We start from the raw sequence: 26014 nt of genomic DNA, 5'->3' as shown, positions 1-26014 counted from the left end.
AGTTACACGTACACACAAAAAAACCTGGCGATGCCTCTGGATTGAGAGAAGGGGAAAGGGGCAAGAGAAAAATGTGAGCTCTTTTAATTGACACTGTGAATTCCATGAAACAAATGTCATGCAATATTGTACAGTGTGTGCAAGTATGACAAAAGCACACAACAAAGGTAGACAAGCAGAAGACACATTCAGAGTGCCACAAGCGTGCATGGTCTGGCTGTAAAATGGAGGAAGGAAGCAGTTGTACAAGTCAACACAAACCGTTTTCACGGTGTCAAGGACTCTGCCGTAGAACTAGCAATGTTGAAGTTGATCACACTTTGCATACCACATACGCTCGACCGAAAAAAAAAAAATCTAAGCACGTCTTATTAATAAGCAAGTGCACAAATGCGCACTGTCACTGCAGGATACCAAGGAACAATCTGCCACTGTGGACATACATTTGGCAATATGAACTGCGCGTTTATCGCCTCACTGGCTTTATCTGTGCACCCAGCTATAGATCTGCCACTGCTTCCAAGTGCATGACTTTGTAAAAGCAAAACCAACTAGAAATTAGACTTCTGCCCAAAATAACAAAAAGTCATAATGGCCATCAGTAGTTAATAGTAAACCCACAAACCTGCCAAGTATCATTGTGCCAACACTGCAGAACATACAGTATGTATGGCCGACACCTTAGAGCCTTGCATGGTACAGTCCCGTGTGGTATTCTGGAATACGCAGTAGCGTTTGTGTTACACTGGGTTGCTAGACAATAGTAGCAACATGTTGTGATGCCTTGTCTAAACACTTTTAACCTTGCTGAAAATCAATCCAACCAAAGAATTGTGTTGCAAATAGCAGTCTTTTCAAGACACAGCAAGTGCTTGACAGCTATAAAGCCGACGGCTCAATTCCGAACAATTATCATGTCTTCGCTGCCATGAAACCCAACACAGGATGTTGTCGATTCATGAGTAAGCACCACTTGCATGTTGCCCCCATAAAAATACTTACAGGTTAGCCAAGGAATTTACAAGATCTTGCAGACAATTCTCATCGCATATTGTGGCTTCTTTTGTACGCTGTATCCCCTTTATCCAGACTAAGCACACTAGGTAAAACCAGGTAAACACTGCATCTCCAATGCTGATGACATTGACTGTTATAATTCCTTTTATGTACCAGCTCCCCAAAAGAATGGCCAAAAGTTGGCAACAGTTAACTGTTCAGAATTTCAAGACATTTCAGTGAAGGTTTTTGAACCTATGTTAGCACTCTTCACAGCATATCTGCAAGATGTATGCTTGAAAAGGACATACCCATTCTTACATAAGATATATATGTATATATATACACACGCCACGCCGGCTTGGTCTAAACAGTACACATGTGCTGTAGCAACATAGCAGCACTTATAGCGGTGCTCACATCAACACAGCCTCGTAAAAAACAATGCCCAGTGGAGGGTCTCGCATTCAAGTCCACATTCATGAAGCACAGCTTTCCTGCAACACTACAAAGATGTCATAATTAGACTTGAACGGGATTTTGCTCTAACAATATTTTCCACCATATTAATAAAACTGCTGTTTCAGAGCTGCAATACAAATTGAACAAAGGCAAGCAAGGGCAAGAACGCGACAGACATGCGAGACTACTGTTAATGACATCTGTTATCGCAAGCAGTGTTACTTCTAGCCAGCAGGCTCGGACAAGGATGTTACATGCGATGTTACAGCAATGTGAACACAGGGGTCTGTCTTCTTGTCCTCAAAATAACTAAAATAAGGAGTTTCCAGCACCAATGAACGAATGCCTACAACAGAGGTAAACCAATTGAACCTGTAAAGGAAGCAATCAAAGACATCCGTAGCTCTGCTCAAAGCCTACAGAATCTAGCATGACACACGCAGAGCACACAAGTTTTCATGAATGTTATGCCAATGCGTGAAATGTCTACATGACCATGAAGTATTTTCCTAACTCAGAACTTTATTACTGATCATGCCAATGATATTTTCACTGTCCATTTCGTCTCTATAAAGTTCTATGAGTGCTTGCTTACTGATTTCCTTAACAGTACGCAATGGTTTATAAGTAGCTTGTAGGGGCTATGAGAGACTTCCACAACTCATTATTATGCTGTACAAGATCAAAATTTCTCATGTACTAAACGACGCTTTTTTGTGCATGTATTGTAAAGCCCATATATCAGGACTTTTATGAGAATATTTGATAACCTTTAATTTGGAGACTTGTTTTCATATCACCCTTTGTGCGCACCATGAACAACATCGCATTTGCAGACTCAACATATTTTTTCTTAAATGCACATCTTTAGTGGGGAACTTGCGTTCATTCAGACCCACATGAAGCCCTCGTTCTAACTGCCAGGCCATTACCACAGGGGCCTGTGTTCCAGTAATTAGACATCACATCAGGATGGGTGGGGGGGGGGGGGGAATGATCAACTAAGGCAGTGCTTCTAGTGTGCGCTCCAATGAATGAACAAGAAATGGCTATGCATGTGGACGAGCTAAGATTGTTTACCCTAATGTGAATGCAATTAATTACAGGGACTAACATACCAGCTGATGTTTGTTAAGATGGTGAATAAGGAGTTCCTTAAGGGAACAAAATATTGACAGACACTGCATTGCTTGCTCTAGTGACAATGCACTTATGTTTACTGTTGTGGCAGGACACAACAGAGTTTGCTTGGGCAAACTGATGGTGCAACAAAAAGAATAAACCAATACAAAATGAAGTCTGAACATAACAGAACAGTGCAAAGAGCTGTCATTTTGCGCAACCGAAAAACAAATGTTTTCCTTACTGCGGGCTGTCACATCACAAAGTCCAGGGCAAGGTGGATGAACAAGCTCTATGCCCTCTTCCAAGTTCTCTTCTCGGGTCGTGGCACTGTCCGACAGCCTGTAACTCCTTTTTGAAATACACGAACTAAAACCCAACCTTCCCCGCATAATGCCTGCTCTTCACTCGGGCTCCACAGGACTTGTAAGAAGTAGAGCTGCCTTCCACCAATCGAACGTGGCTGCCTTGGGCACGAATTGTGGTAAAGCAAAGCAAGTGAAAGGTGACAGGCCAAAAAAACGCCAGCTCGTTGCATCTGGGAGAGGTCTCTTACAGCGTATTTTTCTCACTTCCCACCCTACGGCATTGAATGACTGTGATGTCAGCTTTAGTCACTGCTGCTTGACCCACTAGAGCTTGACCTACGGCGCCTGCTCTTGCGACGACCCGGTGACCTCTTTCGGTGTCCTCTGCGGCTACTGCCACGGCCATCGCTGCTGGAGCTCGAACTTGAGCTCGACGACCTCGAACTGGAGCTGGACGATCGCCTGCGGCGCCTCCGGCCTCTGCGTGAACTTCCCCCACCACGTGAACCGTCCGAGGACGAGGCACTCTTGCTGCGCCGCCTACTTCGGCCCCCCTTGGTTCGCCGTCTGCCACTGCTGCCACCGTCGTCAGATGACGAAGACGATGTTGACGACGAAGATGACGACCGCCGGCGTCGGCGCTGTGACGACGATCTGTTCCGACCTCGCTTGCGGCTTCGCGATCGAGAACGCGACGATAGCGATTCGTCTTTCCCTCGCCGCGATACTTCTCGTGTTGTCTTGGTGGCAGACCGGGAATTGCTCGTTGATGCCACTGCCGCCTTTGTCGCTGTGGCTGCTGGCTTGTTCAATGGTTGCTCGGCTTTACTAGCGGCTTCTTTCGCCTGGCTTGTGCGTTCGGGCTTAGTGGTTGCTGAGGAGGACTTGGCTACCAGTAGGCTCTTGTCTGCGAGTCCCGCTTTCTCTGGGTCTTTAGTGGATGTAGATGGTTTTGAAGCTGACGATGACTGTTGAGATTGTGATGACCGGTCTGACTGCTTCGGTTCGGTGGACTTTGAGGTGGAGGGAGCACTCTGCCATCGGCTGCTGGTGGATGGTGGCACTGGCGTCACACCAGATGTGCTTGAAGAACCCACACTGAAAGCAAAAACAGCCACCATTGACACCAGAAATAAAATTCAGGCAAGAACCGAAATAAACCGCTAGCTACTACCCTGCACTAAGAACAGGCTCTGGCAGTAACAACAAGGAAATCACTATTAACTATGTCACCATGAGCACTTTTGCACAATACAGTCAAACCTCGTTAATACGCGCCCGCTTTAAGCGTACTAACGGTTAAAACGTAGTTGCGACGAATCCCCGACCGAGTCTCATAGAGCCTAATGCATTCGCTGACCGCTTAAGCAGTAGTGCTTCGCCCTATGCCTACCGGTTAGTGCGTACCCTGCGTACCGCGATAACGTTTTGTGCCATGAAATTTTATTGCGCCGCTGAACTTCCCGATGCCACAATGTGCCGCTAAAGGTTTTCCGTCTTTTCGAGAAGTGAGTAGATCGGTCGATCACTGATTCTGACTTCCGCGCGATTGCGGCGACGCCTTTGCGGGTAAGCATCGGGAAAGAACGAAGCTGAGGCGGCGGCCACCGACGAATGCGCCAGCATGACTTATCGCCAACAACCTTATCACAATAAGTATCTTCCAGATATCTGCTCGGGCACGCGTGCGGCGCAGAACTGCTTTAAGCCTACTGCACGCTTTTAATAGGCGACAACCTGAACACGCTGGGCCGCCGATCTCTGCCGCCTCGTTGTGCGGGGCCGTGTTCAAGCGCGCGCCGCTTTGTAGAAACGAAAGCAGCTCGCTGTTGTGGAGTTGAGCGTTGCTAGTCGTGGGCAACGAGAAACCTCTTTGCATAGACGCTATCACGCAAAACGCACGTACGGTTCGGCAAGCGTAGGGCTGTTGTAAGCATACTGCACGCTTTTATTGGGCGACCACCCAAACGCGCTTCCGTCCGCTGCCAGGACTGCTAGAGCGTCGTGGAGTGCGCATCGCTTGCAGGAAGTTAGCCATCGCTGCGTTAACCGAACAAGCTCATCTGTGCTCATCGCCGCATCTGTGCACGGTCTGGAGCGAAGTGGGTACGAAGAACACTCCCACGACAAATGCGCGCGTGCGGTACAGCAAGCGGCCTGGCATGCGCGGCCCGGCGGCCCGGCAGTGACGGCTTGAGCCGAGAAGGCGACACGTTGCACGCAACTAGCCAGGAGACGATCGGCTCCACGCAGCCGTACAGAGTTTCACTGGAACAGTGTCAGTTTTCATTTATAGTAGCAGATCGCGGTATAGATGCACACACATATATCGCGGAAAGCCGATACTGTCCGTTCTGTCGCTACATCGGTCACTGCCCTGTAATGGTTCCGAAATGCTCCTTGGCGTTGTCACTGCGCGCTATCGGCACTATCGGACGGTCGTGCGAGAATCTTTTCTCCAGTTTGGCAAAAAGAAAGAAAAGGTTTTGCAGTGGGTACTTTAGGCAATATTTGCTGTGGCACTGTATTTATTTCTTTTCTAACGGCGATGGCGTACGCGAGGAGATGCAAATTTTTACTTGGTGGTTAATGCGTACTACCGTTTAGTGCGTAGTTATGCGGCGTTCCCGGCAGGTACGCATTAACGAGGTTCCACTGTAATACGTAAAGGAAAACTAGTCATACACGGTGTGCCCTTTATAGGCAAGTTAATCATCGGAAGCCATTCTTTAAGTTCTAGAAGATAAATTTTTCTAAGCATGTACAGGTGCCCTAATGCCTTGTAGTACTTACTATAAATTTTCAATAGCTAAACAGAAAAAATATATTCACAAATCACCAGAGCTTAGAAACTAAATTTTCTAGCATTATTGTGTCCCCTCTGAAATCAAGAGAGTGCAGCACACGCTCACCTGCTCCACTTCACCTGTGACAGGGGCAAGGAACTGGCAGTGTTCAGGCCAGATGATATCTGAAAAAAAAAAAAACAATTTTAAACCATTACTACTGCCATTACAAACAAAATATCTACATTTATTACTTTATTCAATATCATTCCATATGGCTCAAAACCATTGGATATGGAAAAAATATTGTTTTCAGTACATACTGTTAGTATAACTCACTCAACTCATGGCAAGTGATTACAATTTTCAAGAATGCAGACCAAGCATAGAAGCTCACATTACTGATGTATGTATAAGTTATATAGAATTACTTAGACAGCCTTTCTATATAAAATGAAGATAATCTGAACATGTAATAAGCAAACAAGCAAAAGCTTCAGGCTTCAGAGACTCTGATCCCCTTGAACCGTTGCTATACCCAAACCTATCTATTTATCTCTCTTTCTAGACACTGTTCCCTTCATTTACCAAGAAAGGCCTCAAATCAACATTGTAGTCATTACGATTTTTCACAGCTGCCAGTTAGGATCCCCCCCCTTGTATCACATCCTCTTTTCTTTACAAAGGTATACATAAAGTGACTTTGTTTACAAGAGTATGAAGTCGGGCATGTTGGTAATGCATGTGAAGCCAATGTGAAGGTGGTTTTTTCTGCCCCGAAAAAGCTATCGTACTTGTGCACTAAGGATGTTTCAAATGCAAAACGAGGTTGCTCAAAAGAGCACAAAATCCCGTTCGTCACGTGTACAGCAAATGCAAGCTATCAGATACCTCTTTCATACGGCAAGAAGTACATAGTACATGTACATGCGGCATGAAGTACAAGAAGTACAACTGGCCGCAGTATTAATGACCGCCTCTGGGAACATGCTTGTAATGTCAAGAATGGTCGCGATGGTTTCTTGGCATTGCACTGCAGCACGTGTGGCTGCAAACCACTTTTTCATGACATCGTTATCGTGGAAAAAAACAGAAATAAAACGACAAGAGAAATTATCGAGACAGAGAGGATTTGTACATTAGGGCTGAACAGTGTCAGCACTCCCTCTCTCGGGCTTTGTCAAAAAGAATTGTCTTTCCTGAGAATGTAAGATTTGCGCGCATGGCAGTTGTGGGCTTCTTGAATGATTTGTTTGTTTTTCGCGTTTTGAGAGTATATACGTGTATGCTCCTCAAAATAAACCTTGTCAGAAGTAAGCGCTTGTCTTCGTCCCTCTCTTGTCCAGTGTCAAATTTTTGCGCTACGTGATCAGTTTTGTTTACAATTTTGCTCACACACGACATTTTTCTTTTTTACATGTAGGTTTCGTAATGCAAATATTCCTACACTGCCTTGTGTCAAGTAGCCACTTGGCAGTGGTTACAACACACTCCAAACCACATGAACGTTGGCTCTATCTTGCTTTATATTTTTTTTTTCACATTGCGCCTCACCTCATCTGGCTCTACGCCTGGTGGAAGTGGTTCTGTTGGATCAAGCAGCTGTGCCAGCGGAAGCCTGGAGCGAAGAACTGCAGAGGCCACCTCTTCAGCTGCAGCTTCTGTGGAACCCCGAGACGATGGCGGGTGCTCTTCAAACTTGCGTGAAGGGCGTGACATCGTAGTGGACCCCTGCTGCGTTGAAGAAGATGAAGCTGCTCCCTTTTCAGAAGTTGACCGAGGCGCCGTCTGCCGGCCCGTCGCAGCTGCACTGCCACTCGATTTCTCAGCATGGTGGTTTGCCTCTGATGATCCCTTTGAGGCTTGCTTCACAGAAGATGACACCTTCTGAACAAAGAGCAGAAGCGACACGGGTTTAGTTGCGATAACCGTCTCCTATCTTGTTCACCTTCACATTACATCTCAGCATAGAGTTTCCTACAATACTTACTAGAGGGAACTCTGGCGCGAGTGTCTACGGGAGCTGCAACGCATGACGCTTCAGCCAGCATTGGTATGATGGGTAGTACACAAATTTGTCTAAACTTCGTTCTTTCGGCTCCGTTTGGCTCCGCGTGGGCTGCATCCACTTTGTCGCAAAACTAAATTGAGCAAAAGTCAGCAGTTCCACTTCACCACCTTTAACTTTTTTAGGCTAACCAAATCAAACCTGGTCACGAAGTTCACAACGGTCTATTCTTTTATCCGAAACGAACGCCAAAACACAGCAATAAACAAAGCCACAAGTACGTTTGAAGCCGCAAGCACAAAGACTAGGCAAATTTGTGTACTACCCATCATTCCCATGGTAGCTGAACAATCGCAGCGCCAGAGTCCCCTCTGGTTAATTTTAGGAAACTCTATGCATCTCGGAGTATGCATGCAGCATATGAACAGAACCCCAGCACACACAAATAAAAGTCTTTAGAAGCGTCTCACGTGAGGTCTTGTAGGTCTAGAGCTCTGTGTGGAATGTGAGAAGTGCGACCTTTGTTGCTTGCCTTTCTGGAAACAAAAGCTCACAGTAAGGCTCTCACTAACGAAAACAAAACAACAGTGAAAACCATTCACACTAAACCCCCATGTCACATACTTTAGTAGCCCTAATTAGTGGCTGCATTTTGTTCCAGACATGTATACTACTGAAATGAACCTTGTATACAGTCGAACCCACTTACAACAATACTCAGGTATCCGAAAATACAATACACAAGTGCCACGAAAATCCCATTGTTGTAACTAGGGCTCCGTGTTTTCGGATAAATCCAAGAAAATCCGATAAACACTCGCCGGTAAAATTTTTGACAATTCGAATTCATCCGATAAACACCGATTTTAATGGCCAATGTGACCCTGTTCCGATCTTTATCTAAAGGGCATGTTCTATACGGTCAATGATCCATCGGCCGGTTTGGCCAATATCAACTTTACCTCACGGCAACAGTATCTCGTAGACCAAACATATCGCACACTTAACAAAGGGCTTGTCGCACACGGAGCGACCCCGGAAGCGTGAGAGGACATCAATTGATATATGGTCCCCTGGCGGCACTGAGGCACACCAAAAGATATCGAATGTATGGACCTCGCAAAGTATCCTTGCATCATTACAACAAGCTTTAAAGGGGCCCTCAACACTTTTCCAGACCTCACTGTTTTACATTTTTTACTTGCGGGTCGCGTAGACTGAAGGCTGAAGAGATTAGTGCAGCAAGAATGGCAGCAATAGGGGTGCGCAGTCCGAAGTTATCCAGCCTAGAAAACTCAGAATACAATAAAATGGAGGCCTACCCTCAACTTGATTTTCGCGGGGTCCCCTGACCCCGTTTCACTCGCCCTGGGACGTTTGATGGCGCCCCAATGAAATTCACTGAAAGATCCTACGTACGGGAAGCTAGCATACCATGTTGCCCATTATTTCCAACATATTGAGGACACCGTTGAGATAGTAACAAACAATATGGTGCTTGCAGAGTGAACTGCACGTGCGAAACGAGGCAACTCACGAACACCTCTATCATGTTTTGTAGTTTTAGTAATTTTTCTTGTTGCGACGGTGTCTACATCGACAGTCTCACATTTTTTTCCCTTCAGTTTCTTCAAATAACGGCACCTGGAGCGTCCCCTGTGCATTTCCTCCATTGCCATGATGTTCGGCGCATTCTTTACCCGGCACTGCAGTTTTAAAGCTAAAAAAATCTCAGCGTCCGTCTATTCGGCATTTAGTGAAAAACATGCTAAAGAAAAACGGAACCCAATAATTATCCCTTTTTTGATGCAACGCCATGGTCACTTCTAACGTTACATTTATCCAATCACAGGCCAGCGCTCTGTGTCGTCATTTCCGCTCGCAATAGCTCTGGCGAGCGCCACTGCGCGTTGATGCGGTCGACACCAATGTAGGCGCTTCAAAAAAAGTGTTGGAGGACCCCTTTAAGGTTGTAATACGCATGAACGTAGGGTGTTTTGTACTGAAGTATTTGTGCTTGTGTGAATATGTGTTTCTGCGTTCAAACCTTCCAGGCAATTGAAATACGCTCAAGGCCCATGTACCTAGATTTAGGTGTACATTAAACAACACATGATGGTGAAGATTTCCGAAGCCCTCCACTACAGCATCTCTCATAATGATATATCATGGTTTCGAGATGTAAAACCCCAACAATTATTATTAACTAAAACACGCTTCGTGCACTGTGATGTTTTCTTGTTCGATATCATTTCATCTAAGATATCTGGGCTCTGAGAATAATCAGAAATGCCAATTTTTCCGAAATTTTCCCATTTTCCCAACTCCAAATTTTGGAGAATTGGGGATTTACGAGAAATAAACTCCAGAAAATGCCGAATTTCTGCCAAAAAAATAAACTCCGAAAAACACCCACCAAATTTTAAGAAAAACAAACTCCAAAAACACGAAGCCCTAGTGATAACCGATAATTGCTATCAACGGGTTGCACAAAAACAAGCAAAATAGGAGGACGGGAGGCTGCTGTGAGAAAACTATAATATCGGGTGGAATATGCCAGAGACATCAGTGACAAGGATGACAAAGCTGCCGATTTTTCGAACATGCTTGGAAACTCTGACGCTTTCACGGCACCGCCACAAGCCCCATAGAGCCAAAGTCAGGGCTGGGCAAAGATACATTGAAATTGTATCGCGATACGATACAAGATACTCGGGCAAGAATTATTTGAAATACAGATACAAGATACACCCGTAATAATTGTATCCGATACGATACTTCCCAATTGTATCTTAAGATACTTCGATACATATGCAAATTTTTTATTATAGACCTATATAATGAAGCAGCAAAGGCCTATGTAGAAGTGTGTTTACTTGAAAATTCCTTAACTGCGACCGACTTTGTTTAATTTTAACAAAATACCTATTTGTATCACAAGATACAAACTTTCTTGCTCAAGGTGTATTAGTTTTAATTCCTAAACAACCTATTGGGGTTTGTTTGGCTGCTTAACATGACAGCTCTTTAGCCGCTGCGCTGTTAGTGGTTTTTGCGTGACACTTCTGTAATTTATGGGTGTCGCGGCTCTACTTGGCGACCAGCTAGTAGGTTGCCATCTACTTGCAAGAACGTCATTAAGAAGCCTCCACACAATTACGCAAATACCGCTGTGCAGTCTTACCTTGTCCGCAAGCGTATTTTTGTTTTCGTAATACCGCATCCACCGACAGGTGTAGAGCAGCAACAACGTTGGTAGCGATATTGTTTGTCAGGCATCGTGTGAAGACGATGAACTACAGAGTCGGCGCTCATAATTAATTTAGGACAGAAAACTGCAGTGATTTTTCATATTTTACTTATCTGCTGGCGTAAAGCGTTCGCTGGGAGCCTATTCACTAACGTGCACTCTTTTACCACTTCTTCGAGAGAACCTGAGCCGCCAGGAAACGCCTCAGACGTGTTCTAGAGGCACAAAGCGCCTCAGGTTGTCACTGCTATTCACACTCTTGCCACTTCTGGCTCTGCTACCTACAGATTTGTGACAATAAGAATACTTTAAGGTGACCTAGACAAAGGAAAACCAGTATATGTAAGTCGAATAGCAAGGTGGTTCCGTACTAAACAATCAAAGTGAATAAGTATACAGAGTGTTTCACGTAAGTAGAACCAACTATTAAAAAAATGGTTAATTGCCGCTGAATGAAACCAAAGGTATTTGGTTTACCGTCATGTGGCGCTCGTTATGGCATGTTTTGTTCTAAGCTTAACAGCTTAATTAAATAAGGTCAATACTGCAACATCTTTAATATGAACTTTAGGGCCAACTGCGCTTCGGCACATCGTAGAGCGCATTTAAAACGACCGATCCATTTTTTTTTCGCAGCGTAGTACATGCTGCGTGGTCAGTATTTTTGGGCTTTTAAAGAAAGCCCGCGAAATATGAAATAAAACCACGTTCGCAGACCGTTAAAAAATAAGAATAAAGTAGAGAACGTATTTTAGCAGCAGGTTACAAAAGACATATTACAATAAGCAGACGGGCGAACAAGATGGCTCAAAGCCTGCACTAAGCCGCGCAAAGCTCGATACACAGTGAAGCTGATCGGTCTCATGCATATTTATTGCTTTGTCTAGGCAGAACTTGGAAGTAGAGAGGTTGAACTTGGCTGTAGCGATGCTTGAACTTGACTTGAACTTGGCTGTAGCGAGGTTGAACTTAGCTTGAACTTGGCTGTAACGGTACTGAACTTTCGCTTTAACTTGGCTGTGGCGGGGATGAACTTCGCTGTTACGGCGCATGAGACCGATCAGCTTATGGCTAGGACCAGGCTTAGTTTTTCGAGTAGAAGAGCTGGACAGGCATCAGGCGCCTTCCATTGTCGTTGGCGTACGCCTTCCATCGCTTCGGGGACTTCTCGAAGCCGCTGTTGTCTTTCCCGTTGCCTGGTATTCTCTCGTTGTACGTACTTAGGGTCTTCGGCTCGCCGCCATCGCTTCGCAGCAATTTGTGGGGCTAACTGTTGCCTTCTTCATTTTAGTGGACCAGTGTTAAGTAGGGGAATTTACCCCATCTTTGTGGCACGTACCCGTTTATGGTGATGATAGTTTTTTGGTTCGACGGACAAGGAACGATTTGCAGAACACCTTCACTGTTAAAACTATGCAGAGGACTAGGTAATGTACGGGATGCAAACGGAGGACAGCAATGAGAGCACTTGTGCTAACAATCAAATTATCATTGAAAGAACTTCTCTAACAATATAGCAGGAAGAACAAAGACACAGTACGTCAGAATATTCCCTGTTACATAAATGCCTGCTCTATTGCATCTAACGTCGGCACCGATAGTGGGACGGCATTTAGAATCTCCTTTGCATATAAGACGATCTCATCGTACTTATGTAAGTCAAGCTTACATCCACGAGATCATTCAAACCGCTGATGTGTGGAAACCGTGAGACGCAAAGCAGCCCCATTCTTGCATTCTTGAGGCTTTGTATCGAAGCACCACGCAAGACAAACGGCATCAGAACTTGTGCGAAAGACGCCGCACGCATAGGAGTACACAGGAGAGTGCAGTGGCTATGAACAAGTGTCATGATATCAACACAACTAAAAAGAAAGACATCTAGAAAAAAAAGGTAGGCTGCACGTAGACATTCGTACGCTTGTTTTTGTCTAGATAGCTCGAGCGCCATCATGTGACTCTGCTCCACCAATAGGGACGCCTAAACCTCATCACCTGTGCTCAATGGAGCGCTCTGGCGGAAATATACAAGAATGCCACTATCGTTACTTTTATTCAGGTGGCTTAGTGGCAGCAATATCAGCTTGAGAACTAGAATTCCGGTCGACGTTTATTGTTTCGCACGATGGTGCTTTTATGGCAGTATCTTGTATCTTAAGGGGGGAAGAGGCACTTTGACATGAAGCATCTTTTTATTTAAGTTAGGATAATGAAAACTTCGGTGATCATGTATTTACATGTGTAAATATCAAATATGAACTCGGTTTTTATGTAGCCCTTACGACAATTTTTTTAATTAATCATTCATTAAAATTTCGTTTAATCACTTTTTCAATAAATTGGCTACTTGGATCCTGCTGAATTGAATGTCATTGCATTCTACAGTTATCAAAGAGTGCAAAAAGCAAATTTCATGGTTCTAGCTTTCCTACAACAAAAGTTATGAAGCTTCAAAATCCGCCATTCGATTACCGAGAAAATGTATTTTTGTTATTTTCTCTCTTGTAAAAACTTACGCTTTTCTATAGTAACATATGACACTTTGTTGCACTCACTAAACATCCAGCTTTTCAGTAATACAAAAATGATCAAAATCGAGTGTACCAAAGCTGAGAAACGCTCGCTAAAAGAATGAAAGGTGGCCAAAAAATTGAAACTGAGAAAAAAGCAAAAAACAAAACTCTGTATCTTCAAGGAGCGCTACACAAGTAAAAATGCTTTACTTTGCAAATAAATGCCTTAGAAGACACCAGGAGAGTAGCCTATCACATTTTCCAATCGAAACGGCCCCAGTGCATGTCATTTCAAGCAGTTTGTTGATTGCGGAGAAGTCGACGATGCCGTAGTTAGCCGCCGACGGGTCAGAGCCCTCGCACGCTGTAGCGAGCGTGCGCAGCTTGCGCTCGCTAGCGGAAGTTGCCGATAAGCCGGAGATCTTATCTTCAGTCTTTTTCTGCTGTTGCGCACGATCGGTGCTAGTCAAGAACGTCGTGTCGATCCTTCTACCACGCTTCCTATCACTGACGTCGTCGAGGCGGCCGCCGACACAGGTGAAGTCGGCATTTCGACCGATGAATCGCGTTCCGCCACCACGCCGTCCTCCGCTGGATGCGCTTCTGATGCACCCGAGCCGTGATCTCGCTTCTTTTTTTTTTTCGAATTTATGAGCGCTGCGCAACTTTCGATACGGCTTCGCCACGATCAAAGTTCCAAAACGCGGCCGAGAGCGTAGGCCTAATTCACTCCCGGCGGCTGCGGCGCACTTCGTCTAGCTCACTTGGCGCCGTGCCAGTAAGCCGCCGCAACGTGCAGTCTTTGTTGAGGATGATAAAAACGCCTGCTCCAGTTTCTTGCCAGCTTGCGCGGGTTGGAACTTTACGGACGTAAATCGACGAGAACAACACAGTTATACTACGGCGACATCAACTTGCCGCTTTACGTGCACTGTAGCAGACAGCGCGGGAGGCCCGACGAATCGGAAGGCGTTATTTAGTCACGTGGGCTCACTGTGCCAATAGGCTCACGCGGAGGGACCTTTTTTTGGCGCGGATTTTCTACGTGAATTCTGAGTGGACGGAAACAAGGGCGGCGGGATATTCAAGAAAAAGCGCGGCTCTTTCGAATGCGACCAAGATGGCTGCCGTAGGTAACGTAGAACGGCAACAGCGCGGCGCTGAATAAGCCCGTTTTTTACGCGTTCATCGCTAAAAATTTAGCTCGCTGACGGCACATAAAATGCTGTCACGGCTAAAATACTGATCTAAGACGCATGAAACTTGGCGAGGTTATGCATCAGTAGCGGCAGAATCCAAATAAAACATTTTCAAAAATTCGATTTTTTTTCTGATTTTCGGTCTCAAAGACCCGCTTCCCCCCTTAAGATACACGATACATTGCTGAATGTATCGGAAATACAGATACAGATACTCGTTTTGCGAGAGGTATCGCGATACAGATACAAGATACCCAAAGAGTATCTAAGGTAGTATCTAAGATACATGTATCTTCGATACTGCCCAGCACTGGCCAAAGTATTTGAGAAGGTCTGAAGTTTCGGACGCTGAAACTCTTCGAAGCCTCAACTTTTTACTCAAATTGCATGTCCTAAACTAAATTAACAGAAGCCACCACCGCTCCCGCTCCGTAGTGGATTTCAAAAGCCAGTTTTGCCGCAATGCCATAACGATATGCAGTGAAGCATACCGTGAATCCGAAGGGGCGCGGGCATGCCTGACAATACTAGGGTTGCCACCAACCAGTAAAAAAAACCGGCTCTTTGGGGGGGTACACGTACAGTGTACAGATGGTTGACTTTACTCTGAAAAGTCTTTGACGCGTACTGTCATGAATTGTAACATGGTTTGCCTAGCGAGAAGTCAATATAGTGTACATGTACAAAAAAAAAAAAAACAGAGCTAACCAACTATTCTGTTGGCATAAAAATAAATGGCGTGTACATATACGTCGTCCATATGGGACGAATAGCCCCCGCAATTACTATTACAGTAGAACCCCGCTGATACGTTTTTGAAGGGACCGTAGGAAATAAACGTAAGAGACGGGAAACGTAAGAGCCGAAAAACAGGAAAAACGCCAAAATATTTAGTGGTACAGAATTTTATTTCAGTGCTTACGAGCAGCACGAAAATTGGCGCGCTCAGCCGCGATCTAGTCGATGGATAGAAACGCGGAGCTGGGGACGGCCTCATCCACAGAAATGTAATCAACGTATGTGATTTTTTTAACACCAGCAGCTGTAGGCATGAAAGAACTAAGCACACGCAATCGCGACCAGCGCGGCGAGTCCGACCGCGAACCGCGCGCACGACCATGCGAGCTCCAACCAGCTCGAACTCCTCCCGTCCTCCGACAAATAACGATGATGATGAGTCTACGCCAACGCGATGGCAGACGTGAATGCCAATCTCGAAGGCCTTGCTTTCGCAAGCAATTACGTCATAGACGCCATGTTTGTGCAATACAAATCTCAAAGGCTATGCTTTTGTCAATAGTAAATGCCAATCTCGAAGGCCTTGCTTTCGCGAGCAACTACGTCATAGACGCCATCTTTGCAATATGAATCTCGAAGGCCACGCTTTTGTGTGCATCAATTGAAGGATCTTGTTGCTTGCGCCTCTCATGCGGCTAATATTACGGTCAAACCTGGCCAAGCTGCGTGAAAATGCACCATGGCCGCTCTCTTCGGTAGTCACTCGGTCGGCTCCGAGCGCACTTCGCGACGTATCATACGGGAACGGTCCGACAGTTACGACGTAACAGCGGGGTTCCCAATACATTGTATCCTATGGGAGCTATGCCGGGACCGGCGCAAAACGACGTAACAGCCGGGAAAACGCAGCAGTGAGGAACGTAACAGCGGGGTTCTACTGTAATACATGTTGTCCACAGCCAGGAGCCAGCTCTCGTTCTCGGGTTGAAATCTCCAGTCTTTTGGAACAGACATTAACGTAATTTTTGCTGCTTCGAAGGAGGAGAATTTACGCTCATAATGCAAGCACGTAACCACTGATGTTCATTTTTCGCTCTAGTTAAGTGATCAGTATAACTGGAGGGATCAAATACTCCGCGATTTTATGGGCGCAAGATAGAAATTGGTTGAAAATTGCATGAGAGTTCTGGCGACTAACGAAAGATATATTGAGGGTCACAACATCAATTCAGTTCTACAATTGTTCACCACAAGAAAGTGCCACTATTATATCAGTCATGAAACTTTTCCACTTTCACTTATGCAAGCACCCTTAGTGGTGACATCCGCATAAATGATCCATCCAGTAGCCTTTGAATCCACTTCTATGCAGTCTTGAGCGCAAAAAGGTAGAAGTATTGAAAAAACGATGAAAGTGCTGCCAACCTTTTGAGCAATATTACGGGCTTTCAGCTGCAGCCAAAGGATTACCTAATGTTGGCCCAGACATTTCTGACACAATTGCTTCATGATTGCACAAGTTAATTTGCCATATAAATATAGTGTTGTTGATAAAAAGGTGATTAGGCAATGAACGTACAAAGGAGGTATCCCACATAACAAGACACAAAGACTGGGCAAAGACAGAACAGCAGAACACATGCTACTCAGACACAGCTAGCCATGCAGTGTGCAGATAACGCTGCACACTACTGTATAAGTTCTGCGGAATACTGCAAGTCACGTGAACAAAAGTTCATTAAAGAAAAAAAATTAGCCTAGTTCGTACTAGAGGCGAAATGCTAAAGAGACAACGGAGCTGATGGGCACCTACGTAGTCCTGGCTTTAGCTGTTTTGCTAAGTTTTGCAAATTTTCTTTCCTTCTTCCTCTATTGCTTTCTTTTTCTCTGTCTTTGTCTTTTTTTCTATTTATTTCTATTTATTTATTTCTCTTTCTCTTTCTCTCTCTCTATTTCTTGCTTCCTCCTTCTTTTCTATCCTTTTCTCTCTCTATCTCTCACTCTGTCTTTCTATTTCTTTCTCTTTCTGCATTTCTTTCTCTCTATTTCTCTCTTTCTCATTCTTTCTATGCTACACTTTACTCTCTCCCCTCCTCCTCACAATCACTTCCCTTTCCCATCCCTTTGCTACGCTATACTATACAAGGCTATGCTATGCTCTGCTAGCACATCTCGATAGCCGAGTGGTTCGAGTGGTTAGGACACTTGCCTTCGGATCGAGCGTACACGGGTTCGAAACCCGCCCCGTGAAGAATTTTTTCGCCAAGAATTTCTCTCATTCTCCTACTTTCTATGTTTCTTTCTTTCTCTCTCTCTCTCTCTGTACTCGTTCTCTCACCCATCAGGGTTATCACAGGCCACGCCGGAGAAATCAGCACTCGTGTTCTGGGAGCGAAGCAGTAGAGGGTGAAGATGAAGAAGAGAGTGTAGAGAGCGTGTGCCAGTTCATGATGATGATCATTTCTGCTTTCAACAGACAAATTACGGCGAGTTAAACAGCTTTGCTGTTAGAAAAATCTGTCAACAACCCAAGTGAAGCATGAACCCCCAAAGGAGATCCGAAGAAGTTTCCTCTAAAGAAGGAAGCCGCTACTCACAGGTTGGATCCCTGGACCAGGTTCAACTGCGAAGCTTGAAGAGACAGCTGTGGCATTCACTTATATAGCTTTGTGTTGCCCTCGGGTGGATGACACATTATTCCATTCATTACATTCTGCATGACTGCATGCATGCATGGTCATGAATTAGGGCACAGGTATCTGTGCTACTATAAACATATCTGAGCTCTGAACATATTTGCAATGTCGACATTATTGGCGATGTACTAGTATATATACGGCATGGGTAACTTCAATATAACAATGAAACAGCTGGACAGAACATTCATGAGCAATGCCACAGTGATCACTTCCATGGCGGCCCAAGAGAGTCATAATGTACACCTTAGTAAAATAAACGCAAGAAGGCAAAGCAATGCTTACACGGCTCTGAGGGGATCTGCCCCGGTTTTCTCGGCTCCTCTCCTTGTTGGACGTCGTCAGGACATCGTGCTGCCTTGGTCCCGAAGATCTTCCGCTATTCTTGTCTTCACCTGGCCGCTGCCGTGACTGCCGATCCCTTGGTGACCGCGACCGTCTTCTCGGTGACCGCTCCTCCCTTAAAGCCCTCTTGGACCGCGGGTCTTCCTCAAACTTGCGCTGCCGGTGCCGTGGCTGCTCATCCTCACCGGGCAGAGGCTGGTTCTCGTCCTGGGTGTTTCGGCGTGGTGACCGCCGATTGGATTCCCGATCACGCCACTCTCGGCGGTCTCTAAAGCGATCCCGATTTCTGTCTTGGTTTCTGTCATGATTGCGGTCAGCATTCCGATCACGCCGCTCCCGTCGCTTATCTAAGGGGCTCGGACTGAAAGAACAAAATATTTTTTTTTTTTAAAGCACTTGTGCTGGGCTTTCTAAATGACCCCACTTCTGACAATCTTACACTTTTAAGACTAGTTTAAACGACCACACAAGGAACAACACAAACAAATTGGTTCCTTTTCATAACACCCTGTTCCAAACAACTTAATGGTTTCGTTGTTCAGTAAATTTTTGCAGTATTAACTGATTAGAATGGTTACCAAAATTATGTAATGAACAGAGCACGTACTTTAAAGTTATGCTCAGAACAAACCGCAACACCTATCATTTCACAGCCAAGAAATTCCATTCCTTTTCCTCTCCTGTACAATGCTGTCCTCCCCATGACACACAATAGAAATGCTGATGAATTAGCCAGCAAGACAGCTGCTCAATTCGAAATAAAAAGGTATAAGCGGCAAATTTTAAAGAAGTCTGGTGTGCATCTCACCTACGTCGTGACCTGTTTTCTTTTTCTTTCTCGTTCGCAGCCTGTTCTGTATGGTTGGCGAGCTCTCCCTCCTCAGGTAACCTGCAGGCAGAGATGTATAAAGGAAAAAACTCGAGATCTGATGAATCTACACCAGGATGTTGTGTTTGGGCTAATTTAACTGGAGATATGCGCAACGCAACACAATACTTGCCTGGTCCACTGAGCATTACTTGTATCCTTTAATCTTAATGACAACGATCCATGGAGCTCACTGCCTCAAAGCAACAATGGTGTTACTGATTCACTGGAGTGGAGAGCAATTCCAATATACTGTAACTCCAGGTTATTCAATTTTCATTGGTTCTTATCAAGTTTAACTTACCAGTAAACAACTGGCCTCATCAAAATGCAGCTACTCCAGGAAACAGTCAACCCCATGCTTGCCAACTACAGCATACAAGTCACAGAGACAAGCTGAAGTGTAGCAGAACAGGGGCCTACTTTAATTGGCAGTCACAGACACAAATGCTAAGTATCTGAGAGCCAGCCACTACCGCTCCAGTGGCATTCATCACAAAAAAAAAAACGCCACAAGAAATAAAAGTACTGCTGCAGCATAATGAGCACTATGCCACAGTTTTTCAGCTGTTCCATAAAGGATGCCCAAATGGTTTCTGAGGCTACAGTCAACGAATAAGCAGTTGAAATTGCAGCTGGTGCATGCACGTATGGAGGGCCTGTTAGCTACGCCTGGGAGTACAACAGACCAAGCACACTCACTGTTCTTCTTGGCCGGCCTCTTCCTCGCCATCCTGAGTGAGATCAAGGGAGTCACGGAGGGGCCGCATGCGTGCTTGAGCCTGCCTCCAGTGAGGTGGTGTCTCACTGCCAGATCGACTGCCTTCAGGTGATGGTGTCCGGTAGCGCTACATGCCAGTAGAGATGACACAGAGACGACAAAATTACATGACAGCAAGGCCCAACCTGCATCTTTGTTCATGGTGGCCACGTACTCTGCTTTGTGACATCATGCAAGCATTATGTCGAAAGAATTGAGCAAGATCAAGCATAGCGTAGTGAATTTCGGCTGCCGCCATGCATTCGTTCAACAGAAGTCTCGTGATTTGGTTTCATAACAGAACCACAACATATTTTTATTTTGACAAAGGCAGCAAGAAACAAAACAAGCGAAAAGAAAGGATGCACAGACACGGCGCAACCTTCAGAAGGGTGGTTTGCTGGGGGAGTTGATAATGCATTTTGACCAACAGCAGTTCGAAACAACACAAAACAAAGGGAAAGAAAACATGTTTGTTATTTAACTAACATCTCGAATGTTTGCCTTACTTGCCTTGGCTACAAAATACTGTGGGTTGCATTACAGTTTAAGTGAGTGGCTGGAACCAATGATTCACTTCCACGCATAGTGTCAACACACTCCAAGTTGACTATGACCATAATGGGTCCTTTACTGTGTACCCAAAGCTTGGTGCACGAGCAATACAGTAGAACCCCACTGATACATTTTTGAAGGGACCGTAGAAAATAAACATAGGAGACGGGAAACGCAAGAGCCGAAAAAAAAGGAAAAACGACAAAATATTTAGTGGTACAGAATTTTATTTCAATGCTTACGAGCAGCACGAAAATTGGCGCGCTCACCCACGATCTAGTCGACGGATAGAAACGCGGATCTGGGGACGGCCTCATCCACAGAAATGTAATCAACGTATGTGATTTTTTTAACACCAACAGCTGTAGGCGTGAAAGAACTAAGCACATGCAATCACGACCAGCGCAGCGAGAACGACCGCGAACCGCGCGCACGACCATGCGAGCTCCAACCAGCTCGAACTCCTCCCGTCCTCCGACAAATAACAATGATGATGAGTCTACGCCAACGCGATGGCAGAAGTGAATGCCAATCTCGAAGGCCTTGCTTTCGCAAGCAATTACGTCATAGACGCCATATTTGTGAAATACAAATCTCAAAGGCTATGCTTTTGTCACTAGTAAATGCCAATCTCGAAGGCCTTGCTTTCGCGAGCAATTACGTCATAGACGCCATCTTTGCAGTACGAATCTCGAAGGCGATGCATTTGTTTGCATCAATCGAAAGATCCTGTTGCTTGCACCTCTCATGCGGCTAGTGTTACGGTCAAACCAGGCCAAGCTGCGTGAAAATGCACCAATGACCGCTCTCTTCGGTAGTCACTCGGTCGGCTCCGAGTGCACTTCGCGACGTATCATACTGGAACGGTCCGACAGTTACGACATGACAGCGGGGTTCCCAATACATTGTATCCTATGGGAGCTATGCCGGGACCGGTGGAAAACGACGTAACAGCCGGGAAAACGCAGCAGTGAGGAACGTAACAGCGGGGTTCTACTACCGTATTTACTCGCATAATGATCGCACTCGCGTAATGATCGCACCCCTAAATTTTGTCGTCAAAATTCGATTTTCCCCCCCCCCGCGTAATGATCGCACCCCGAACTTGCCGCAGCGATATGTCGTGTGCCAAGTCTAGCTGATGATCATCATGTTTACCATCTGTCGAACGTTACGTAAATAACTCTTCAAGACTCAGCAAATGAACTGCACGCACCAAACAGATTCCCAATTTTTGCCCACCCTTGGCGGAAGCGTGCCGTATTAGGATAGCAGTAAAGACAAATGCCGTAGTTTTCACCACATGCCCGCCATGTGTTTCTACGTCTGTGGCAGCTGAACGCGCCCATCTCTGTTTCTGTCCTTTTAAAGGGACACTAAAGGCAAATAACAATTTATGTCAGAGTGAAAGCTCAATGTATGACAACGTCTAAAACGGCAATATTATCAACAGCAGTGCCCTACTTACCGAGAAATTGAGCTAAATGTATCACACAATGAGCGCCACGAGCGGCACATTTTCAAAATGATCCCGATGACGTATGAGAGTCTGCCTACAATTAATCACTAGTAATCAATCTAGCAGCAATTAAAAAAAGAACCTCCCGTGCGCCAAGAGACGTAATAAAATGCTGTTTGTTCGTTTTTGTTTGATTCATGGAAAAAAGAACCTCTTTGGCGTTGCCATGGGGAACGGCGCACATGGTTCAAAGGTTCCGTTTTCTCCGAACTGCGCTTCGTCCGGTGCCCGTTTTCGCTCACGCGGTCGCGTCTCAGTGGTAGTTTCGGTATCGCGTACTGCCGCGTGTGTTTTGCGCGCTCGTGAAAGTCGCTCTGACAGAAAGTTCGACAAAATGCCGCATGCATGTGATGTTGCCGGATGCCCAAATGGTGCACGCCGCCAGTGCACGCTGCCGCACAGTAAAGGCGGGCAACGTTGGGCACGGCAGCAGTGACGTATGAATGTCGGATTTCAGGCGGGCGATTTGAAGTGCGCTAACGCGATGCGGACCACTAAAACGTGATTTTATTTCAAAATAAGCACTTCCTTGGCATAAAAGTAGCACTACGAGGTTCCTAGACCGCTATTTCAACAATCAACGTCAACTTAATATTTGCCTTTAGTGTCCCTTTAAACATGGCTATGCTGTTGCCGCAAATTTACCGATTTAAACGAAATAATTCATTATTTCGACGGAAGAAACTGTTTTGACGCGCATGACGCACTCACGACCTCCATGACTTACGAGAAAAAACGCGTTCGCTTAGCTCTGCGAGCCGCCATGTTTGTTTTGATCATGTGGTCTTGATATCCCGCAGTGTTAAGGCCCAACCGCATGCACGCGATTTTCGAGCGACGGAGACGAGCGACAGGGATTTGCTGTCGCGGAGGGCCATCCATGCCGTCGCTTGTCGCGTCGCAGGTTTTTGGGAAACCAAAAAAAATTGCTTGTCGCCCGGAAGTGAGTGTGACGATTTCCGGCAACATGGCAGCATCCCTGATCCTCGGTTCGGTTGCAATTTGCTCTTGATGCTTCCAATCGGCGCGTACTTCAAGGAATGCAAGTTATAGACTACCTTCTTTACAGCTCCATCTCACTTGGAGAGCGAGGCAGCGGCCGTATTTTGTCGTTAATTTTGATCGACGGTTCGTTTTGATGTTTCGGTGGTAGCTTGTTGCAATGTCAACATCGTCGTCGTGTGAGGTAGCCCTTCTCCTTGCGAAGCAGCGATGTGAGGCGCTGCGGCTTTTCTTAAACGTTTCATGACAGCAAGAGGAAACGTTGTCAAGATGCACCTTGTGGGCTTGTTTGAGTGCCGGTTAACGATGGGGCGATACGCAAGTTTCACTGCCGCGTTTAAGCTGAAGGCGGTTGATTACGCGCTCGAGCACGGCAACCGCGCTGCCGGCAGGCATTTCGGCGTCGACGAAATCAGAGTTAGGTATTGGAAAAATCAGCATGAGAAGCTCATGGCTACCAACAGCACGCGCCGGGCTTTCCACGAATCCAAAACTGGCAAGAGCAAAACTGTCGCCAACAGCTACAAGAAGAGGCATATCTAACGCGCTCGACGGAACGGAAGATAACCTTCTGTGAGACTGCGATGACACTGCCGGTTCCGACAGGGAATCGAGCGGTGACGACACTGACGCCAGTGACGCTTCAAACTCTGAATGAAAGTTAGGGGGTCAGTGAATGAAAAAAATAAAGGGCAATATGCAATGCATGTAGTTCCTGCGTAATGTGTGCGTTTATTACAAAGACTCTACTTTTATTTTTGGTTATGTTCATGATAGCTATCGTAAGAATTCCAATACGCGACTTTTTCACGTTTTCGGTGCTCAAAATATTTCGCGGAAAATTTACCCCGCGTAATGATCGCACCCCGAAATATGCGTCAATTTTTTTTTAAAAAGTGCGGTCATTATGCGAGTAAATACGGTATTGACATTGACTCCCATTGAAACATGGCTAAACCAGCTGCATATCAAAATCTTATGCATTTGTGTTGTAATGTTGTCAACGGCAGAAATAATTGGCTGGCTAGCTGGTGCACGTTTGTGCTGTCGCATAGCAGTAGCAAGAAGCACACAAAGAGGCATCACTCCATAGGGAGCGCAGCCTAGCTTACCATGAAGCCACGACCTTTGATCTTGCGTCCTGAGCGAGAGATCTGAGGACGACGGCTGTAGAAGCCTCCCATTCTCCTGCCTTGTGGCCTGTGGGGTCAAAAACAAACTGTCTCAGCAACACTGTTACCCATCAAGGAGGAGCTGCCCTACTCTACTTTGCAAAAGATACAGTCAAACCCACTTATAACGATACCGGTTTTAACAATATATCGGTTATAACAATGAGAAGCTGCTGCACCGTCAACTTTCGTATGTTTTCTATGGTGAAATAACCCACTTACATCAATGCCCACGTGCCACATTATCAGATATAACCATGAATTCTATCTGTTGGGTGTCTGTGCTGAAAGGTAATGGAATGCGAAATCCTTGAAGAGAAAGAAGAAAAAGAGAAATTCAAGCTGCTGAACCATCACCCACAACCCCAACGTCCCCCAGCGCCCCTTCGGATTCGCGGTATGCTTCACCGCATAGCGTTGTGGCATCGCGGCAAAGCTGACTTCTGAAATCTGCTACGGTGCGGGAGTGGCGGTGGCTTTTGTTAATGCACTTTCGGACATGCAACTTGAGTAAACAGTTGAGACTTGGAAGAGTTTCAGCATCCGAAACTTCAGACATTGACATACGTTGGCTCTATGAGGCTTGTGGCAGCTTTGTCATCTTATCACTGATGTTTGTTGGCATATCCTGTCTGATATTATAGTTTTCTCACAGCAGCCTGCCGTCCCCCTACATTGCTTTTTTTCGTGCAACCCGTTTCAGGAATTGTCAGTTATAACAACGAAATTTTTGTGGGACTTGAGTGTTGTTATAAGTGGGTTCGACTGTATAAACTAAACAGCTCAAAATTTATGCTCTTATCAACAATCGCACCTCATTAGCCTGCTAGGCTTGCTCAGTCGGCTACATTTGTTGCAGGGAGTCATTAGACATGGCCTGCAAGAGTCTCTGTAGTACCAGAGGATGATGGCACTCACACAAAGTTGGGCTCATCGGGCACACGTCGCATCAAAAAGTTGTTTGCGGGCACCTCAGGTATTTCTTCAGGCTTCACAAAGGACTGCTCAGCATCGTCGTCCACCTTGTCTGCACGCTTCTCCACACTGCCAAAAAACGGGGGAATCCAGTAGGGCAGATAAAAGATTGAAACAGCACAAGGAAACATACAGGAGTCTTCAACAATTCCTTCACCTCTGAACACATTTGCTGTGGCAGCAGCATTCTCCCAAAGTGAAGATGATAAAGCTACTGTTTATTGGTTCCTTGTAATTCTCCTACAGTGGAACCTCGTTAATGAGTACCTGCCGGGAACGCCGCATAACTACGCACTAAACAGTAGTAAGCACTAACCACCAAATAAAAATTTGCATCTCCTCGCGTACGCCATCGCCACCAGCAAAGAAATAAATACAGTGCCACAGCAAACGTTGCCTAAAGTACCCACTGCAAAGCCTTTTCTTTCTTTTTGCCAAAGTGGAGAAAAGATTCTGGTACTCTCGCACGAACTTTGGCACGCTCCTTCGCGGCGCTACACGCATGGCACGCTTCAAGGGTAGCTTGCATATAGTATGTTTGCTCGTGTATAACCCACGTGTATAACTCGGGTATTGACGCAAAGCCGCCTTCCCTGCATTTCCGTGAAGCCAACTTGCGCACCGGAATTCGCGTATAACCCGCACCCTGCGTTTAGTGCTAAATTTTCTGTATATTTTGTGCGTTATACGCGAGCGAGAAAGTACATTCATTCGGTGTGCGGCCAAGTACGTCCGAGTTA

General features: G+C 45.6%; 1 protein-coding gene across 3 annotated transcripts in view; it reads right to left on the bottom strand.

Moving 5' to 3' along the window:
* Positions 1 to 65: 65 nt before the first annotated feature.
* The window catches only part of LOC119393229 (peptidyl-prolyl cis-trans isomerase G), a 44650-nt gene continuing 18701 nt past the window's right edge, over positions 66 to 26014 (bottom strand). The window contains exons 10-18 of one of the 3 annotated variants that reach the window (XM_037660135.2): positions 25218 to 25343; positions 24240 to 24327; positions 19994 to 20139; positions 19232 to 19312; positions 18364 to 18784; positions 8153 to 8218; positions 7229 to 7561; positions 5801 to 5859; positions 66 to 3986 (exon numbers count right to left, since the gene is read on the bottom strand). In XM_037660135.2, coding sequence (XP_037516063.1) covers positions 3191 to 3986; positions 5801 to 5859; positions 7229 to 7561; positions 8153 to 8218; positions 18364 to 18784; positions 19232 to 19312; positions 19994 to 20139; positions 24240 to 24327; positions 25218 to 25343 — 2116 coding nt within the window. In that variant the 3' untranslated portion in view covers positions 66 to 3190. The remainder of the gene's footprint in view (positions 3987 to 5800; positions 5860 to 7228; positions 7562 to 8152; positions 8219 to 18363; positions 18785 to 19231; positions 19313 to 19993; positions 20140 to 24239; positions 24328 to 25217; positions 25344 to 26014) is intronic. The other 2 variants (XM_037660136.2, XM_037660137.2) reach the window with 2 other exon arrangements.

The sequence above is a fragment of the Rhipicephalus sanguineus genome, chromosome 5, assembly GCF_013339695.2.
Source record: "Rhipicephalus sanguineus isolate Rsan-2018 chromosome 5, BIME_Rsan_1.4, whole genome shotgun sequence".
In the NCBI taxonomy this organism is placed as follows: domain Eukaryota; kingdom Metazoa; phylum Arthropoda; class Arachnida; order Ixodida; family Ixodidae; genus Rhipicephalus; species Rhipicephalus sanguineus.
The sequence above is the reverse complement of the archived record's forward strand: the minus strand, read 5'-3'. Positions and strand labels throughout refer to the sequence as shown.